We start from the raw sequence: 19,505 nt of genomic DNA, 5'->3' as shown, positions 1-19,505 counted from the left end.
GTTCCCTTCAGTTTTTCCAATATGTGCCTCATGTACTTTGAAGCATAGACATTTATGATTATTTCTTCCTGGTGAAATGTCCCTTTTATTTATATGTAGTGTCCTTCTTTTCTCTCTTATAACATCTTTACATTTAAATATATTTTGTCTTATATTAGTATAGCTACTCATGCTTTCTTTGGTCACAGCTTGCATATAAGATATTTTTCCATCCTTTCACATGCAATCTAATTGTGTCCTTGAGTCTAAGATATGTCTCTCACAAATAGCATATAGGTTATGTTTTTTGACCCATTCTGTCAGTCTGTATCTTTCAACTGGTGAGTTTAGTCCATTAACATTCAGAGTAATTACTGTAAGAGCAGTTCTTGATTCTATCATCTTGTCCTTTAGTTTTTGTCATATCTGTATATTATTTTCCTTCTATCTCTTTTCCTTTAAATTACCTTTAATCATATTCTTCAATTCTGTGTCCTCCCCCAGACCTCTCCCTCTCCTGTCGTTTTTTATCTGCTGACAGGGCTCCCTTTAGCATTTCCTGTAGGGCTGGTCTTTTGACTAGTCCTCTTAATCTTTTATCTTTGAAGATTTTAATCTCTCCCTCAATTTTGAAGGATCAATTGGCTGGAAAAAGACTTCTTGGTTGAAAGCCTTTCTCATTCAGGATCTTAAAAATATCATACCACTGCATTACTACTTCCATGGTGCCTATTGAGTAGTCTGAAGTCAGTCTTAGGTGTTTTCCCTTGTACATGGTAAATTGCTTTTCTCATGCTGCTTTCAGGACTTTCTGTTTCTCTTCAACACCTGACAGCCCGATGAGTATGTGTCGGCTTGGAGTGGGCTTGTTCGGATTTATTCTATTTGGAGTTCGCTGGGCTTCTTTGATGTGCATATTCGTGCCTCTTATAAGGGTTGGGAAGTTTTCTCCAATTATATCTTCAATAACGCTCCTAACCTTTTACTATTCTCTTCTCCTTCTGTGACACCAATAATTCTTATATTTTTGTGTCTCTTGTTGTCCATCATCTCCCTAAAATCCAGTTGCATTTTTCTCTTTCTTGCCATTTGTTCTTTTGTGCACTCTAGTTCTATTGTTCTATCTTCCAGCTCACTTACTCTTCCTTTTGCTTCTTCAAATCTGCTATTGTGTGTCTCCAGTACATTTTTTACTTTGTCTACAGTATCTTTCCTTTCTGTGAGATCTGCCATTTTTCTGTTTAACCTCCCGAATTCTTCTTTACGCTTTTCTAGTGTCTTCCTGATATCCTTTATTTCTTTATAAATATCCTTGAGTAGTGTTCTAGTTTGCTAGCTGCCAGAATGCAACATACCAGAAACGAAATGGCTTTTGTAAGGAGAATTTAACAAGTTGCTAGTTTACAGTTCTAAGACCGAGAAAATGTTCCAATTAAAACAAGTCTATAGAAATGTCCAGTCTAAGGCATCCAGGAAAACATGGTTCAAGAAGGTCAATGAAGTTCAGGGTTTCTCTTTCAGCTGGAAAGGCACATGGCGAACACAGTCAGGGTTTTTCTCTCGGCTGGAAGGGTACATGGCAAACACAGAGTCATCTGCTAGGTTTCTCTCCTGGCTTCCTGTTTCATGAAGCTCCCTGGGAGGTGTTTTCCTTCTTCATCTCCAAAGATTGCTGGCTGATGGACCCTCTGCTTTGTGGTGCTGCAGCATTCTCTGCTCTCTCTCAATCTGTCTCATTCTCCAAAATGTTCACTCTTTCATAGGATTCCAGTAAACTAATCAAGACCTACCCAAGTGGGTGGAGACAAGTCTCCACCTAATCCAGCTTAACAACCACTCTTGATTGAATTACATCTCCAGGGAGATGACCTAGTTTCAAACATCAGTACTGAATAGGGATTAGAAGAACTGGCTGCTTTTACAAAATGGGGTTAAGATTAAAACATGGCTTTTCTAGCGTACATACATCCTTTCAAACCCGCACAAGCAGTTGTTCCATATTCTCTGCCCTCTCTGCAATTTTGATTTGGTCATTTGGCTGTGCCATTTCTGTTTGGATCTTCATATGCTTTGTGATTTTCTGTTGTGTTCTGGGCATTTGTTTATCTTGATATGTGTATTATGCAAGTTAGTTTCCTTCACTCTCCTAAAGTTCTACATTCACTTAGTTTTTGCTGAATGTTTCCTTTTACACTTTGTCGATTATTCTCTGTCAAATCAATGTCTGGATCTCATGTTAGGAACTCAGTTCAACTTAAAGGTCTATTATAAAGTAGGCCAGGGTGCAGGGGAACTCCAGTGGCAGAATGGCTGACTACCATGTAGGAGATCCAACCTGAACCCCTAGCACCCTGGGACCTGCAGTGCTGGACATTTTCTCCCCATCTTTTATTCTGTATCACGGAGAAGGAGTGAACTCACTCCATTCCAGTCCGCCATCTTCCCGGAAGCCTCTGTTTTTCTTCTGACTTGTTCATTTCTGTTCAGCGTACTTGCAAGCGCTCTTTCTATATTGAAGGATTTGGGCCTTTGTTATATAGTCACAATACAGACACTTTTGTTCATTTTCTTCTAGTTCTTTTTTCTTCCCCTAGTACTTTTATGTTGTTTAAATTTATTTAACTTTTGATTCATCTGGATTTGATTTTGAGGTATCCTGAAACAAGCAGCCATTGTCTCAATATCATTTATTAAGTGAACCCTTCTCCTCCTTACTCATCTGGAAGGACAGATCCATTCATCCTAAATTTCCTATGTTTGAGGCTGGTATTTGGACTCTGTTCTGTTTCATTTATCTGCCTATTCCTGTGCCTTTTAGCTACCAAACTTTTGGAACTAAATAATCTTTTAAACAATTGAGAGGACTAATAACCACTGCTCATTTATTTTTGTTTCAGAATTTTCCTAGCTACTCTTTTGTACTTATGTTTCCAGATGTACTTTAATGCTCTTTTTTACATTCCCAGATAATCTACTTGATAAACTGATTGGCACTATGTTAAATTAACTTGTCATTTCAGAGTGAATTTCCATCTTTGTGATATTATAACTTAATATTCAAGAGCATTGACATTTCCCTTCCTTTTATTCATGGCGTTTTTATAATGATGATAACATTTAATGTAGGCCTGTTGGAGAATATACATTTCTAAAAATACTGGCTGTAAAATTAATTTGTTTATTGAGCCATTTGCCCATTAATTTGCTTTGCTGAAACATCAGAGTTGTTCATGAAGAGAAAGAGCCTCAACAATATAACATTTAGAAGTACATCAAACTTTTTAAAATATTTGCACTTGTAACTTTTCTTCTTAAATGGCATTTTAAGACACATGACTGCACAAATTCAGTATTGAAATTGAGAGCCACAAAACAGGGAAATGAATTTTGTATGTGGCTTGCCTTTGTGAATTCAGCTCCATGTTTTGTTATGACAAAATCTGACCTTTGTGTTTTTAAGAATGCCCAAGTTTAAGCTATTGTTTTGAAAGAGATGAACGCCTATATAAATTGTTTAATACTTTGGCCAGGACAGTTAGTGACAATTGATTTGTGCAACCATAACCACAATCCATTTTCACCACATTGAAAAGAAGCCCCTATTCCCTGTTTCTCCCCAGCCCCCCTTAGACAATCACTAATCTACTTTCTGTCTCTACAGATTTGTCTATTCTGGAATTTCACTGAATGGAATCCCATAATATGTGGCCTTGTGTACCTGGCTTCTTTCAGTTAGCATAATGCTTGTGATTCAGACATGCTGAGTCGTGTATCAGAACCTCTTTCCTTGTTAGGGATGAATAATATTCCATTGTAAGGAGAGACCACATTTTGTTCATGGACTCATCAGCTGCCTGTGACGGAGTGGACTCTCTAGAGTCCTCAAAGCACATACTTTCTCGGATGAAACATTAGGAGAGAATTTAACACGCCTAGCATGGCAACATGTGGTGATGGTCAGGAATGTTCTCACCCAGTCACTACCTTGTGACCTCAGCGATCAAGGGCATGCCTGCCTAGAACTCATGACTTCAGAGAAAAGAGATGCTTTTTTGATGAAAACAAAAGCAAACTGAAGTCTGAATTAGAAATTTGCTTAACAGAACATCAGTATACTCATTAAAAAAATGTTTATACATTAACAAGTGTTAGTTAACCATAAGGGACCAGTCTAGCTTCAAGAAAGATACCTCAGTAAGATTTAATTTAGCACTTTGTCACAGCTTAAGTGGTGCTTCTTTCCCAGCTATATTCACATCAAGCCACGGAGTCAATTCTATTTACAGTAAATATTTGACAGCTTTTTACTTAATAACAATATCAGTGCTCTGATTAAGCGCACGAGGCTGACCAATCTTTGGCAATCCTAAGCGTATCCCATTGATGAGAGAGCACTTGCAATGACGTCTTCTAACGCTGCCTTCACAGTGTGAAGATTGGGCTACATTCGCCAAAAGAGGGCCCTGCTCACTCAGACATCTTCCCCCCAGGAACAAATCCTCTGCGTTTGCATGCAGACAGCACCTGGCCACAGGAGCTCCTGCAGGGTGCCCGCCCCAACAGCGAGGGCACTGGCGTGGATCTGCTCTCCAGTTGCAGGGTCTTGATTGGAACAAACCACCCGTGTCCGTCCTCTTCCGGCACTTCTTGCAACTGTTCGATAAATTCTTCTTCCCACAACCCCTCCTCTCTCTCTCTCTCTCTCTCTGTTGAATCTGCCTTCATTTTCCACCCACAAGTACTCTTCAGATGGCTGATCTCTGTCGGAATGGCCGTTGGCAGTCACAGCTCTGTGGGGCATTTTGGACTGGAGCTTCAGGGTTGCATTACCTGTGGGCTGGGACCCTGTCCGGCAGGCACCCCTGCATCCCCAGAAGGCCTTCTCACTTATTTCCACAGCACTGTGTAGTTTTCAGAATACAGGTTTTACATTTATGTGTTAAGTTTATATCTAAACATTTTCTTCTTTTTGATGCTGTTGTAAATAGAATTGTTTTATTAATGTTTTCTGGGGATTGCTCTTTACTAATGTATACAGATAGTTACATTTTGTTTATTTATACCAATTTTGTATATTCTGCATATTTTTAGAGATACAGTTGCATTTTGTATATTGATATGTATCCTGTAACCTTATAACTTGGAACTTTATTAGTTCTAATAGGCTTTTAGTGGATTCTTTAGGATTTTCTATATATGAGATCATGTCTCCAGTGAACAGAGACAGTTGTACTTCTTCCTTTCCAACCTGGATGCCTTTTACTTCTTATTCCTAATCAGTTGCACTGGTCAGGGCACCTGGCACACTGCTGAAGAGCAGCAGTGGAGAGGACACCCTGCCTTGTTTCTCATCTTAGGGAAAGCCTCCCCCTTTCACCACTAAACAGGATGCAGGCTGAAGGTTTCCTCAGGTGCTCCTGGCCAGGTGAGGCTGGGTCCCTCCATTCCTAGTGTGTTGAGTGTTTCTATCATAAAAGGCTGTTGGGTTTTGTCACATGCTTTATTTGTACTGATTGAGACGATCATGTTATTTGCCATTGGTTCTGGTAATACAGTGTATTGTATTAATTGATTTTTACATGTTAAACCAACCTTGCCATGCAGGGATGATCGTGCTTGGTTCTGGTGTGCACTGTTTTTATATATCGCTGGACTTGGCTTGCCAGGAGTGTTGAGGATGTGTGCATCTACACTCAGAGATGGTAGTCCAGTTTTCTTGTGATATCTTGCCTGGTTTTGGTATCACAGCAAGACTGCCTCAGAAAGTTAGGATGTATTCCTCTCTTCCATTTGGGAAGAATTTGTTAGAATTCACCAGACCTGCCAAAAGGTCTGGACTTTTGGGCCTGGACTTTTCTTTGTGAGAAGTTTTTTGATTACTGCTTTACTCTTGCTGTAGATCTGCTTTGATTTTCTAATTCTTCTTTTAAAATATTTTTATTGATATATCTTATCATACAAGCATTCCATAAATGGTGTATAATCAATGGCTCACAATATCATCACATAGTTCTGTATTCCTCACCATAATTTTTTTGAACATTTGCATCACTCCAGAAAAAGAAAAAACTCATACATACCATACCCCTTACCCCTCCCTCTCATTGACCACTAGTATTTCCATCTACCCAATTTATTTTAACCTTTGTCCCCCCTATTATTTGTTTATTTTTTAATCTATATTTTTCATACCCTAGATAAAAGGGGCCTCGGACACAAGGTCTTCACAGTCCCACTGCAAAAGCTATACCATTATGGAATCGTCCTTAGAACCAAGGGCACTGGAACACAGCTCTACAATTTCAGGTACTGCCTCCAGCCTCTCCAATACACCACAAACTAAAAAGGTAGGGATGTCTACATAATGCATAAGAAAACCTCCAGGATAACCTCCTGATTCTGTGTGAAACTCTCAGCCACTGAGACTTTATTTTGTCTCGTTTCTCTTTTCCCCCTTTTGGTCAAGAAGGCTTTCTCATTGGATCCAGCATCCACTCCTAATAAAAACACTTTCAAAGTTAGGCTTTGAAGGAAATGTTCTCAATATCATAAAGGGCATATAAAAAACCCATAGCCAGCATTGTACTTAATGGTGAGAAACTGAAAGCATTCCCCTTGAGATTGGGGATGAGACAAGGATACTTGCTGCCACCACTATTATTCAACATTGTATTAGAAGTACTAGCAGGAGCAATTTGACAGGAGAAAGAAATAAAAGGCATCAAAATAGGAAGGGAGAAAGATGACACGATCCTATACTTCGAAAACCCTGAGAAATCTACAGTAAACCTACTTGAGCTAATAAACAAATTCAGCAAAGTGGCAGGATTTAAGATTAATGTGTAAAAATCAGTAATGTTTCTATCCACAAGCAATGACCTATCTGAGGTGACAACTAAGGAAAAAATTCCATTCAGAATTGCAACCAGAAGAATCAGGTATCCAGGAATAAGCCTAACCAGGATATCAAGCACTTATACACAGAGAATTACAAAAAATTGCTAAAAGAAATAAAAAGATGACCTAACTAGATAGAAAGATATTCCATGCTCATGGACAGGAAGGTTGAATATTGTCAAGATATCAATTCTACCCAACTGATCTACAGATTCACTGTGCTACCAAAGAAAATCCCATCAACCTCCCTGGAAGACATGGAAAAACTGGTTATCAAATTTACATGGAAGGAAAAGAGACGTAAAATGGCTAAAGAAATTCTAAAAAAAGAAGCGCGAACTGGGAGGTCTATCGCTTCCTAGTTTTAAAGCTCACTGAAAAGCCACTGTCAAAACAGCATGGCACTGCACAAAGACAGAAGGTCTAACCAGTGGAATAGAATCGAGAGTGCAGGGACTGACCACCAATTATGGATATTTCATCTTTGATAAGGCCCCCAAATCCACTGAACTGGGACAGAATAGTCTTTTCAATAAATGGACATGGGAGAATTGGATTTCAATAGCCAAAAGAATAAAAGTAAATGCCTACTTACACCCTATACAGAAATTAATTCAAAATGGATCCAAGACCTAAATGTAAGAGCTAGTACCATAAAACTTCTTGAAAAAAAAATGTAGGGAAACATCTTCCAGATCTAGTAATAGGAGGTAGCGTCTTAAACTATACACCTAAAGCAAAAGTGGTGAAAGAAAAAATAGACAAATAGGGGGCCACAGTGGCTCAGCAGGGAGAGTTCTCGCCTGCCATGCCAGAGACTCGGGTTCGGTTCCTGGTGCTGCCCATGCAAAAAAAAAAAATAGACAAACAGGAACTCCTTAAGATCAAGAGCTTCCATGTCTTAAAGGCCTTTGTTAGAAAGATGAAGAGGCAGCCAACACAAAGGGAGAAATTATTGGATAAAGCCTTGATATTTTGTGTACATGAAGAAATTATAGCTCACTAACAAAAAAACAAACAACCCAATTATAAAATGGGCAAAAGAAACAAATAGGCAGTTTTCTGAAGAGCACATACAGATGGCTAAAAAGCATATAAAGAGCTGCTCATCTTCACTGCCGTAAGAGAAATGCAAATTAAGATGACAATGAGATAACACCTCACACCTATAAGAAAGGCTGCTAGTAAACAAACAGGAAACTATAAATGTTGGAGGGGATATGGAGAAATTGGAACAGTTATTCACTGTTGGTGGGAATGTAACATGGTTCAGCCACTGTGGAAATCAGTTTGGTGATTCCTGAGAAAAAAAAATATTGAGTTGTCCTATAACTAACAATACCAATACTCAGTATATACCCAGAAGAGTTGAGGGCAGTGACACACAGACATTTGCACACTAATGTTCAATAGCAGCACTATTCACAACTGCCAGGAGATGGAAACAATCCAGGTGCCCATTAACAGATGAGCGGATAATCAAAACGTGGTATAGACATATGATGGAATATTACGCAGCATTTAGACAAAATGATGCCCTGACACATATGACAATGTCGATGAACCTTGAGGACATAATGCTGAGTGAAATAAGTCAGGCACAAAAGGACAGACTCCATTATTAGGACTCTGATAAAGCCGCCAGTGTTTTGGAGCAGTTAGAAGGAAAAATCTGAGTTGAGGGCACGGGAGCCCATGACAGATTCTGGGACCTGCTCTGCAGCCGCTTGTTGAAGTGCAGTTTGAAAATTGTTGCTTTTTTCTTTGTATACGTATATGTTATAGTTTACAACTAAAAAACAGTTAAAAAAAAAAAAACTATAGGCAGTTATAGTAATATTAGCTAAATTAAATTCGTGAAATTAAAATTCGGAAATATTTAATAACACAGCTCACTACTATAGCAAAGTTGATATATGTAATAACTTTTTACTTGATATTTTGAGAACACAGTTTTGATAGTTAATCAAATAGTATTTAAGATACTGTTTAATATTTAGAGTTCAAGTAACTCTGATATTCGTATTTATAGATTTTTTCCTTCCTTGCTTTAATTTTAAATTGGTTTATGAAACACATTGTACAAACAGGCTTTACAATGATTACTTAGATTTTTTTTTAATATGCCTATGGATAATCTAACTAAGATACCTATTTTAGCTGGTTAACATTTCTATATATTAATGGTAAAAATACTTGTATCTTCATAATTCCCTGAAATAAGGAAAATATTTAGTAACATAGGTAGGTCATTACTATAGCAATGCAGATATTTGTAAGCTCTTTCTACTTGATATTTTGAGAACATTTGCAGTTTTACAGCTGATCAAATGGTATCTAAGTTAGTTTTTAATACTCAGAATTTAAGAACTTTGCTATCTGAATATGTAGGTTTTTTACCTGTTGCCTTAATTTTAAATTGGTTTATCAAACTTACTGTGCAAACAAAGGCTTTCCAAATGATTATATGGATACTTTATTTAAATATGTCTATGGTTAAGCTAACTAAAATATACATTTTTGGTGGTTCTAAGCATATTGTTTCCTTAAATAAAAAAAATTAAAAAGAAAAATAGAAAGATTCATGAAAAAGCAATGCAGAGAAAAACATGAATGGTCAATAACTGTGAATTAAAATATGATGAGATGGATTGGGAATCATTATAAATTTGATAACATGTTAGAACAATACAGAGAAGCAGTCCATTCTAATACAAAAAAGTACACATTATACTATTAATGAGAGTGCAAATTAACATAGCCCTCCTGGCAGGCAATTTAGCAATTATCCATGGAAATCTCAATCACAAATCTGACCCAACAGTTAGATTCTCGATGGGATTACACAGGGGACAAAGTTCTGTGGGTGGAGGGTCAGGAAATGGAATGCCAGTCCCGTGTACTGCAACAGTGCCTGGTGAACACTCTCCAGTCAGGGCTGAACGAATGAACTGCAGCACAGATTACAATCTCTCTCTTACACACACGCACTGCTAACAATCTCAACAGAGAACTGGTTAAGAAAATTGTTTAGTCGGATAATGGACAGTCAGGCAGCCCCTAAAGATAACGAGACAGATGCATCTGTATATGTCGCATTTCAGGAAGGCTACATGATGGTTATTGGTCATTTTCACCCACTGTGGGATAGAACTAGGGTGGGGGAGGAGGGCAATACTTTCAGATTTCATTTCATACCTCTCCTTTCTGTATTGAGGGTTTTTGTTTTTTTTTACTGACATCATGTACTATTTTTATTATAATGAAACAGAAATACTAAAAATTCTGTGTTAGGTGAAAATCAAATAAGTAAAACTATTTTAAAGAGTAATTTCATTTTGGAGAAATTGCCTAAAAGGTTGTTTTGTTTTAAAGAACTAATGGATAATGCACACAATTATTAAAGATTCCATGTTAAAATAAGCCATATATTTGAATAAACTTTCTTTTCTGCTAAGTCCTACAGTTTTCCCTTTGCATTAAAAACCATGTCCAATCAAATGTTTTGCTGGGCCCAGTATTTCCTCCTTTGGATGGTCATGGAGAGTCAGTAAAAAAAAAAACCATAGATAAAACAAGAATGAAGGGATCACAGTAGAGCCTCAAATGAGCATGTGCATAAAATAATCACTTGGGATGCTGTTAAATACCTGGATTCCTAGTCCTCCCCCAGAAACCTGATTACACAAATCTGTGGTGGGAGCTGGACTCCACTGTTTTTTTTTTTTTTTCGCATGGGCAGGCACCAGGAATTAAACCCAGGTCTCCAGCAGGCGAGAACTCTGCCTGCTGAGCCACCGTGGCCCGCCCTCTGCCGCATTTTTGTTGCCCTTTCTGACATCTACAAGTGCGTGGCCTACGATGCAACAGCCCCTGGAACACTACGGCAGGCTCCGGATCACAGCGGCCCACGGCTCTCTGCATGCTGCCCTCTCTGGCAAGGACGCGGGTTCCGTGTGGGTCTAGGCTAGCTCTGACCCACAGTATGCTACTGGTAATCTCGGTGAGATTCCTTCTAACTCACAGCCACTCTGGGTCACCACCTTAGAAAGGCAAAAGGTATGCATCTCGATGGGCTCCCGAGAACGTGGACGGGAGGACAGGAACTGGAGAGGAGCTCTGGGCTGACAGCTCCTTGGCCGTCCGCAGAAGCACAGTCCGCAGACTTAAGAGGAAGATTCCCACCCCACCCCACCCATCATCCAAGTCCCTGGGACCTGAATGTTCACTACGTGGGGGGAGGGTTTTAAGGTTGCAAGCTGACCTTAAAATAAGGAGATAATCTAGAAATAGCCAGGCGGACCAATATACTCTCAAGGGTCCTTTAAATGTGGAAGAGAGGTTATATCCTTAGCCAAAGGAATGCAAGAGGACCCTACCTCACTCACACAAAAACTAATTCAATGTGGATCAAAGAGCTAAATATCAGAGCAGGTACCATAAAATTCCTAGAAAAAATATAGGGAAGCATCTTCAAAGACCGAGTAATAGGTAGCTTCTTAGCCCTTATACCCAAAGCACAAGCAACAAAGGATAAAATAGACAAATGGGAGCGCCTCAAAACTGAACACTTTTGTGCTTCAAAGGACTCTGTCAACAAGGTGAAGAAGCAGCCAACTCAATGGGAGAAAATATTTGGAAACCATATAAGGTCTGATAAGGCTCTGATATCTAGTATATATAAAGAAATCAAACAACTCAACCAGAAAAGAACAAACAACCTAATTATAAAACGGGCAAAAGAGACAGACATTCTTTTGAAGAGGAAATAACAAATGGCTAAAAAGCACATGAAAAGATGCTCAATTTCATTAGCTATAAGGGAAATGCAAATCGAAAACAATGAGATATCACCTCATGCCTACAAGAATGGCTACCATTAAACCGACAGGAGACTGTACACGCTGGAGGATGTGGAGAAACTGCAACAGTCATGCACTGCTGGGGGGTCATGCTGGGGGGGGGGGTGTACAGTGGTGCAGCTGCTGCAGAAGACAGTCTGGCAGTTCCTCAGGAAACTAAGCGTCGAGTTGCCTTATGACCTGGTAATTTCGCTATGTGTTATATACCCAGAAGATCTGAAAGCAGGGACAGTGCATTGGTATTAAAAAAAAAAACACAGAAAAGGCCATGTTCTTTTAATTCAAATCCTGTGGGGGTGGACTTATTGTCAGGCTGGACAGATTCAAGGCGGTCTTTATCACTTGTTGGAGTCCTTTAAGGGAGACATTTGGAGAGAGCTCAGAGCCAAGAGAGTTTAGAGAAGCTAAGAAAGAAAACACCCTGGGAAGAAGCAAGAAGGACTCACAGGAGCTGAGAGAGGCATATGAAACCAGGAGCTGGGGGAGGAGGACCAGAAGATGCACGTGACTGCCCGTGAGACAGAAGAACCCCAATGCAGCCACCTTTCCCCCAAGAGATATCTTCTTGCTAGTGCCTTAATTTGGACATTTTCACAGCCTTAGAATTATAATTTAATTTAGGGTACACGGGTGGTTCAGTGGTAGAATGTTTGCCTTTCATGCAGGAGACCCGGGTTGATTCCTGGACCATGCATCCAAAAAAAAAAAAAAAGAAGAATTATAATTTAACTTAATAAATCCCTTTGTAAAGCCAATCTATTTCTGGTACACTGCATTCTGAATTTTCCCAGTGATATTCATAATGGCAATATTCACAATTGCCAAAAGATAGAAACAACCCAAGCGTACCTCAAAAAACAAGTGGATAAACAAAATGTGGCATATACATATGATGGAATACTATGCAGCAGTAAGAAGGAATGACGTCCTGAAGCACGTGACAACACGGATGGACCTTGAGGAGATAATGCAGAGTGAAATAAGCCAGACACAAAAGGACAGGTACTGTAATAATTTCACTTATATGAACTACCTAAAAAATGTAAACTCGGAGTGTTAGAATATAGGGCACCTAGACAGACGCTATAGAAGGGGAAGTGGTAAACAAATAAGTACAGAATTGTTAACAAGATTAGTCCTAAATGTATGGGAATGGATAGAGGTGTTGGTAATAGGTTAGTGTGGTTATAATTAAAGTGCAATACTGAAGATGAATAAAATTGAAATGGGTTAAAGGCATGAATCTCATCAATTAGCACTACAAATATAAATAAGTTCTTTTATGAACAACTTCAAAGATATAACACGTAGGATATGGGAAAAAATACCTATCGCATGCCACAGACTATATTTAATAGGAATATATCACTAGTAGAGTACTACTGTAAGTAAATAATTGGGGGGGGTAATGTTACGGGGTGTTTTAGGTTTTCTAAAAACCTAGTATGGGTAGTCTGCTACTTTTCTCTTTGGAGTAACAAAAATTGTCTAAAATTGAGAGTGATGACGATTGTACAACTAAATGACACTGTGAGATGCTGATTGTTTTGGATAGAATATATGCTATGTAACCTTATCTCAACAAAATCTGCAGATTCAAAATAAATAAGCAAATAAGATAACTGTGGAAGAGAGAAGCAGGTCAGAGCCTAGACTGGCCACTGCTGGCTCTTACAGTGTAAGAGGGCCACAAGCCAAGGAATGCAGACAGCCTCCAGAATCTGGAAAAGGCAATGAACAGTCTTCCTTGTTTCCAGAAAGAATGTGGCCCTGCCACCCTTTGATTTTCTCTCAGTGGCATGTGTTTCAGATTTCTGACCTCTGGAACTGTAAGGTGCTACATTTGAGTTGTTTGAAGTCACCAAGCTCATGGGAATTTGTTACAGCAGCAACAGGAAACTAATACATATGGTAACAAATTGACGGCTTAGAAAGAACCAGGGGGCGGTGCAGAGGTAGCTCAGTGGTGAGATTCTTACCTGCCATGAGGGAGACTCAGGTTTGATTCTTGGACCTGCACTTCCCAGAAATTTAAAAAAAAAATTTTTTTTTAAAGAAAAGCTCTTTGTAAAAAGACACCAGGGTTTTTCTTACCTATGTCCATTGGTCGTTCTGTATTTAAACTGTCCGTGCTACCCTGATGCAGCTGACCACCTAAGGATGCCTTCACCTGTTGATCTGATAATTTCCCAGTACTGACAGATCTAAAAAAAAAAAAGTGCAATTAACAGTGGAAAAGTACACTTAAAGAAAAAAAAATTTTAATACTAAATGTGATTTAAGCCAAGCCATGAAAGTGTTAATGGGAAGCCAGAAAACAAAGATATAAAATAACAGATACCAAACAATTCAGGGTGGAGATAAACTTCAGTAACCAAAATAAACAAAAAGCAGAAAAAGAATATCTGCGACGCTCAGGAAGAGCGCTACATTTACAGTCACAGGAAGCATCTGTGATTATCAGAGATTCCCCAGGTAATCAGTTCACATCATTACCAGGGACTAAGCTAACTCTGTCCAGTTGTTTTTTAACAGAAAGATACATCACGCTATAGCGCTGACGTGTGAGGCCAGGAGGAATGGCGGAAGGAATGGCGTCTTCTACCTGCCGAGGGCTGCCTTGTGCTGCTCGGGCCGCTGTGTCCCGCCTCCCTGTGCTGAGAGGCAGCGGGAGCACTCCCGGGGCTCGCTCCCATCCTTGGGCTGCCCTTCAGCCAGCCCCTGACGTGCAACCAAGGCCAACAGATTGGAAGACGCTTGCGTTTTAGGGATTTTGAAGGGAGCTGTGGCCTAAAGGAACATAGAATAGTTAACACAGCATATGAGATGCTCTGACTTGCCAGGCTGCGTGCACAGTAGGACAGGGGTGTAGACTTTGGAGTCAGTCGAACCTGGATTCAAACACTGCCTTCTCCACTACAGCCTGAGTGACCAGAGCAGTTCCTCAGCTCTCTAAGTTTCAATTTCCTTTTCCATTTAATAGGGATAAAAGTAGCGCCTACCATCACAGTGCTATTTTGAGGATTAAATGGGATAATTCAGATAAAGCACTCAGCAAATAAAGTTCTTACACTCTACCAGGCACATAATAAGCGTTCACTCGAGTCCAGCTTTACTTCTCATAAATATTTTCCATGAAATACTCTCCTACTTCAAACACACCTTGGTTGGAGAGCCAATGATAGTTGGTAAAGGAGTTTTAAAGAACCAGTCAGAGCTCCGTGGAGAGGACCCCATGTGCTTGGTGGGAGAGGCACCAAGGCTACCCGGCCGGCTGGGCTGAGGGGAGCAGCTGGAGCCAGCCCCAGCGTGGGAGGGGCACACGGGGTCAGAGTGCTGCTTTCTGAGCTTCTGCTTGTTCTGGTAGATGTCGGTGAGGGTGGGGGCACTCTGCAGTCTAGCACCCAACAAGAGAGGCTGCGGCGACTGAGGCTGTGGCACTGGAGAACCTGCCAGGAAAATGAACGCAACAGTAACCTGATGTGAAAAATGTATCTGATGAATGTCCTTTTTATCATGAGATATTCTAAAAGTTGTTTATTTGGAGGAGACTATATGTTGGCATCTTTACCAAACAATGACAAGTACATCATCTTGGTATATTCAGGGAGTAAGCTTTCATGAGGATAGAAGACCAGCTATTTTTACCAACAGCAGGCAAACAACTCACATTAATTCACGGTCTGATTAGCACCAAAAAGAGCACAACAGATAATAAAGCTAATGAAAACAACAGAAGTTGGTACTGAATAGGATGATGTCTACTCTTTATGAGAAGATGCACTTGGGTAGGTCAATATGATTCTTTTCTCACAAAGTAACTAAAAAAGACTGACCCTGAAAAAACATCCTATCCAAAATAACAAAAATAAAACCAAAAATACATAAAGGGCAGGAAAAAAAGAAAGAGCATTCATCTTTCACGGACTGGACTTCACTTGTGTAAAGGTAACTGGCATTTGGGTCATTGACTCACAAAGGACACATGTGGGACCAGAATGACCATGTCCTCTCCAAGGATGGCAGTCCGCGGGGAGCCCGCTGTGGAAGGGGCGACACATCAGCAGGCTGGGAGGTGGGTCCCCAGTTCCTAACACAGACCCTGCTGCCAACCTCAGCTCCCCTGACAAAATCCTCTGGAGCTTCACGAAAGCCAACTACCATCAATAACGTGAAGGATGCCCAAACAGTTTTAGTTTGTAGCCACTGCCTTTTAAAAAAAACAGACCCTGAGCTTTGCTACTGCCCACTCCCAGCCTTAATCTCACCCCAAACCTGTTATTTAATCTTTCAGAACATGTACTGCCCTCTATAGAAATAAGCAAATAAAATCAGTGGTAAAACGTTGATTCTGGACAAAGTTATTTAAACATTATTTTGAAGAAAACACAAAATATGAAAAAACTAAACTTAGGAAAGAGTGATTTTCTAAATTACACAGGGTTCTCTTAATTGGCCAACTCCTCAGTTGCACAAATAATAGAATTTGGCTTCTTAAAGTATGATTTACACAGATCATTTCAAGAATATTTATACTATAAAATAAATAAATATTTATTTTTTTATCTGATGGTGACTGGTAGTTCTTATCCAGAATAGTATTAATCAGAGTAATGAAATATCATTTTCTAGATTGATTTTTATTCTCAGAGTGACTGACCAAAGTTTAGCTTGTTATTTAATTCCTAAGACTTATTTGCATAAGGAATCTTATACCCGAAAGGAGATATCCAATTAGCTTTTCGATATTCTAAAAGGCATATACCAAGACTGTACACAGGAGAGCAGAGGAACTCTTTCATATCAACTCTATTCTTCTGACAAGACTAGAAAAGTGTGACTCAGCCCATCCGTGGCCGGTCAGCACTGCTCGCAGACCAGCCTGCCCGCCTACCTGAGGAGCTCCTGGACTCGCGGCCCTGGGAACGCCCGCAGCAGCACTGAGCAAGCTGCTCTGGCACAGCGCCCACTGCGGAGAGGGAGGTGGGGACAGAAGAAATAACTGCCAACAGCCACGGAAACAGGCAACACTTGCACAAATCGCATGGAACATTATAGTTTATAAAATTTTACTCAGCACAGGTTTAGTTCAACTAACACTTACTGAGACCAGCAGGCTGACACCAGGTACAAGCACTAGATGATTAAATACAACCCATAAACCCACCGTGAACCAAGACCGTCAGGAAAGAAAGCCGTCTACACACACAGCTGCTGTAGAGACGTGCATGTCGGGCAGAGACGCCACACCAGGAGTGATAAAGCGTTTGGGGATTGTGGTGGCTGGGGTGGGGATTGTGTGGCTGTGTGGCTTGGACCTTCTCCAAAGGAACCTGCTGCACTGGGCACAGTTGTGCCAAGGCCACACTCACCCTGAGCTGCTCCCAGCCGAATGATCGAGCGTGTCAGGGGCACTAACCCAGTTCCACCAACCGGGTCAGTGAATTCCTCTAAATGACAGCTCAGTGCATGGGGAGAGCCCCCTTGGTCTGGCCAAAGCTCCCTCAGAACTGTGCTTCAACCTCAGACTATTCTCGTACAATTCTCCATGCCCAGGGGCAGACCCACCTGCTTCCCCTACATCTAATATCATCTTCGCACCTTTCTCTCTAAGAACCCAAACTAACAGGGGACAGCAGGGGTTATTTCAGGGCGTTTAAGCAGACAGGAGACGTGTCTATCAAAAGAAGGGGCACTGAATAAGTTTTTAGGCAGGCAGGCACAGACGAGCTCCTCAAAGAGGGCCTTTTCCTTGAGTGCATGGATGAGGTTACACTTTGTCTCTGGAGACCTCGGAATGCCTCAGGGGTTGCTGCAGGGGTGAGGGAGTGCCAAGAATTTGTTTAAAGAAGTGTTTTCAGCTAAAAACAACTTCAAAATATTGCATCAGGTGATTTAAAGTTGCTTTTTTTTAGCATTATCATTGTGTCTTTTATTTTTATAAGGCTCCGCTCCTGGGGACTTTCACCCTTCTCCCTCTGCCACCCTCTGAGTACTGACTCAAGGTGAGAAGTAAACATTTTTTGCCCCTTTGAGATAGCTGTCATGAGGTCCCCTCTGCTCCCCTCCTCAACCCCTGCATCAGGGCTACTTTTCCCACACCCTCTGGTCTCAGCTTCTCTGGCCCTCTTACATGTATGGTGGAGTTTGAGTGTTTTCTTGGTCTCTTAGTTTCACTAAAGATGTGATTTGTTTTTCTGTTGTTTGTTTCATGGTTGGTTGGTTTTAGCACTCTCCTCATTGCTGTGAATGGTTTCCAGGGAAAAGGGGAAAGTCTGTACCTGAGCTGTCACCCTTTTCTTATCAAAGCTGGAAGGCCCCTGATGATGTAACCCAATGCCATATTTATAAACTGTATTGTATTTTAGTTTTCATAAATCTAAGCAGGATATGCATTTTATGTACTTTAACCTAGGGTTTCAACCTTGAGTTTAAAGTCCAAGCCCAAGGAGGTATTTTCCATATATAAGATTCACTGCTAAGATTATATTTCCAGCAGAAGTTCTAACAGGTCTCTGCAGTGATCCTCAAGAGGGCACAGAGGGTAGGAGGGTTAGAGGGATGGCACGTGGGATGGAGAACCACGCCATCCTGAGTCCCTGTTTCTACAGGGGGTATATGTCATGTCGAATGTGAGAACAGCTGCGTTCCTTCCTCTTACCCAAAGGAGAAGGAGAGTAAGGCCTGGAGGACCCAGTAGAGAGCCTTCGTCCAACTGCTTGTACTGTGTCTGCTGGGGCTGGGGAGCAGGACCCCAGTCGGAGGAAACCCACAGGGCTGGTGTTAGACCTTCGAACCACTGCAGACCTGAAAAGAACAACACAATCACCCACTTTCAGGAAACCACCTCAATCACTGAGTGTGCCGATATGTAACCTTTCATTTCTAACCAACCACTCCAACATAAAATGAGATCTCTCAGTAAAAACTAATTTACTCAACAGATGATCAATTTCCCTATGCGATTTTTATTTATTGACCTACTATTTACAACCCCTTATTCAAAAGATGATTTAAAAGATATCTTTGTGGTAATATTTAGTTGACAGTCATAACTGTAAAGAAAAGCTTCCTTTGGTCTGTGAAATCACTGAATCAGAGAATTCAGGGAACCTAAGGGAAAAAGTACAGATTCTACTCTAATAGTGATGGAAAAAGGGCTAAAAGAACTCTTTTAATCATGCAAATTCTATCTCTAAAGAAATTGGACGCAATTTACCATTTCCTCAGCATTGTATTACAGGACCAAACTGAAGTCCCACAACTTTCAGCTATTTAGGATACTATGCCAGGTGAGAATTAAACTCTTTCCTAGTGAAATATCTAACTGTCCTCTGTTAGAGAACTTGAGTCAACCAGTCAGCATATAGATGCTGCACCCTTACAATATGCCCAATCATAAATGCCATGTAGTAAGAACATACATAAGAGAAGTATATAAAGTGGCATTTATTTTATTTAATGTTTCCTTTTCTAATGTTACTTTTTATCAAAGTAACATGCACACAGCTTAAAAATAAAATAACACAACATAATTCTTTGCTTGCAATTCTGAAATCCAAACAAAATTTAAAAATCAAAGGTCTTTTCATCAAATAGCTTTGGTTACAAAGTCTGACCGTATCAGAATCCACTGGGGAGCAAATTTTGACATAAGGCCATTCATGTCAGACCATGAGGCGGTTATGTACACTCCACCCAGTCAGTCAGTGTGGACATGCCCCCACCTCACTGAAAATAAGTTAGTACGTCCCCCTCCACCAGAGG

At 40.3% G+C, this 19,505-nt stretch overlaps 1 protein-coding gene across 10 annotated transcripts in view; it reads right to left on the bottom strand.

Annotated features, from left to right (window-relative positions):
• Positions 1 to 19,505, bottom strand: part of ULK2 (unc-51 like autophagy activating kinase 2) — a 120,640-nt gene that overhangs the window by 13,625 nt on the left and 87,510 nt on the right. For 9 of the 10 annotated variants that reach the window (XM_077164009.1, XM_077164010.1, XM_077164001.1 and 6 more), the window contains 5 exons: positions 18,400 to 18,545; positions 16,633 to 16,707; positions 14,901 to 15,187; positions 14,344 to 14,528; positions 13,833 to 13,942 (listed from right to left, as the gene is read on the bottom strand). In XM_077164009.1, coding sequence (XP_077020124.1) covers positions 13,833 to 13,942; positions 14,344 to 14,528; positions 14,901 to 15,187; positions 16,633 to 16,707; positions 18,400 to 18,545 — 803 coding nt within the window. The remainder of the gene's footprint in view (positions 1 to 13,832; positions 13,943 to 14,343; positions 14,529 to 14,900; positions 15,188 to 16,632; positions 16,708 to 18,399; positions 18,546 to 19,505) is intronic. The other variant, XM_077164006.1, reaches the window with a different exon arrangement.

This window comes from Tamandua tetradactyla, chromosome 6 (assembly GCF_023851605.1).
Source record: "Tamandua tetradactyla isolate mTamTet1 chromosome 6, mTamTet1.pri, whole genome shotgun sequence".
Lineage (NCBI taxonomy): Eukaryota > Metazoa > Chordata > Mammalia > Pilosa > Myrmecophagidae > Tamandua > Tamandua tetradactyla.
This window is presented reverse-complemented; position numbering and strand designations above follow the sequence as displayed.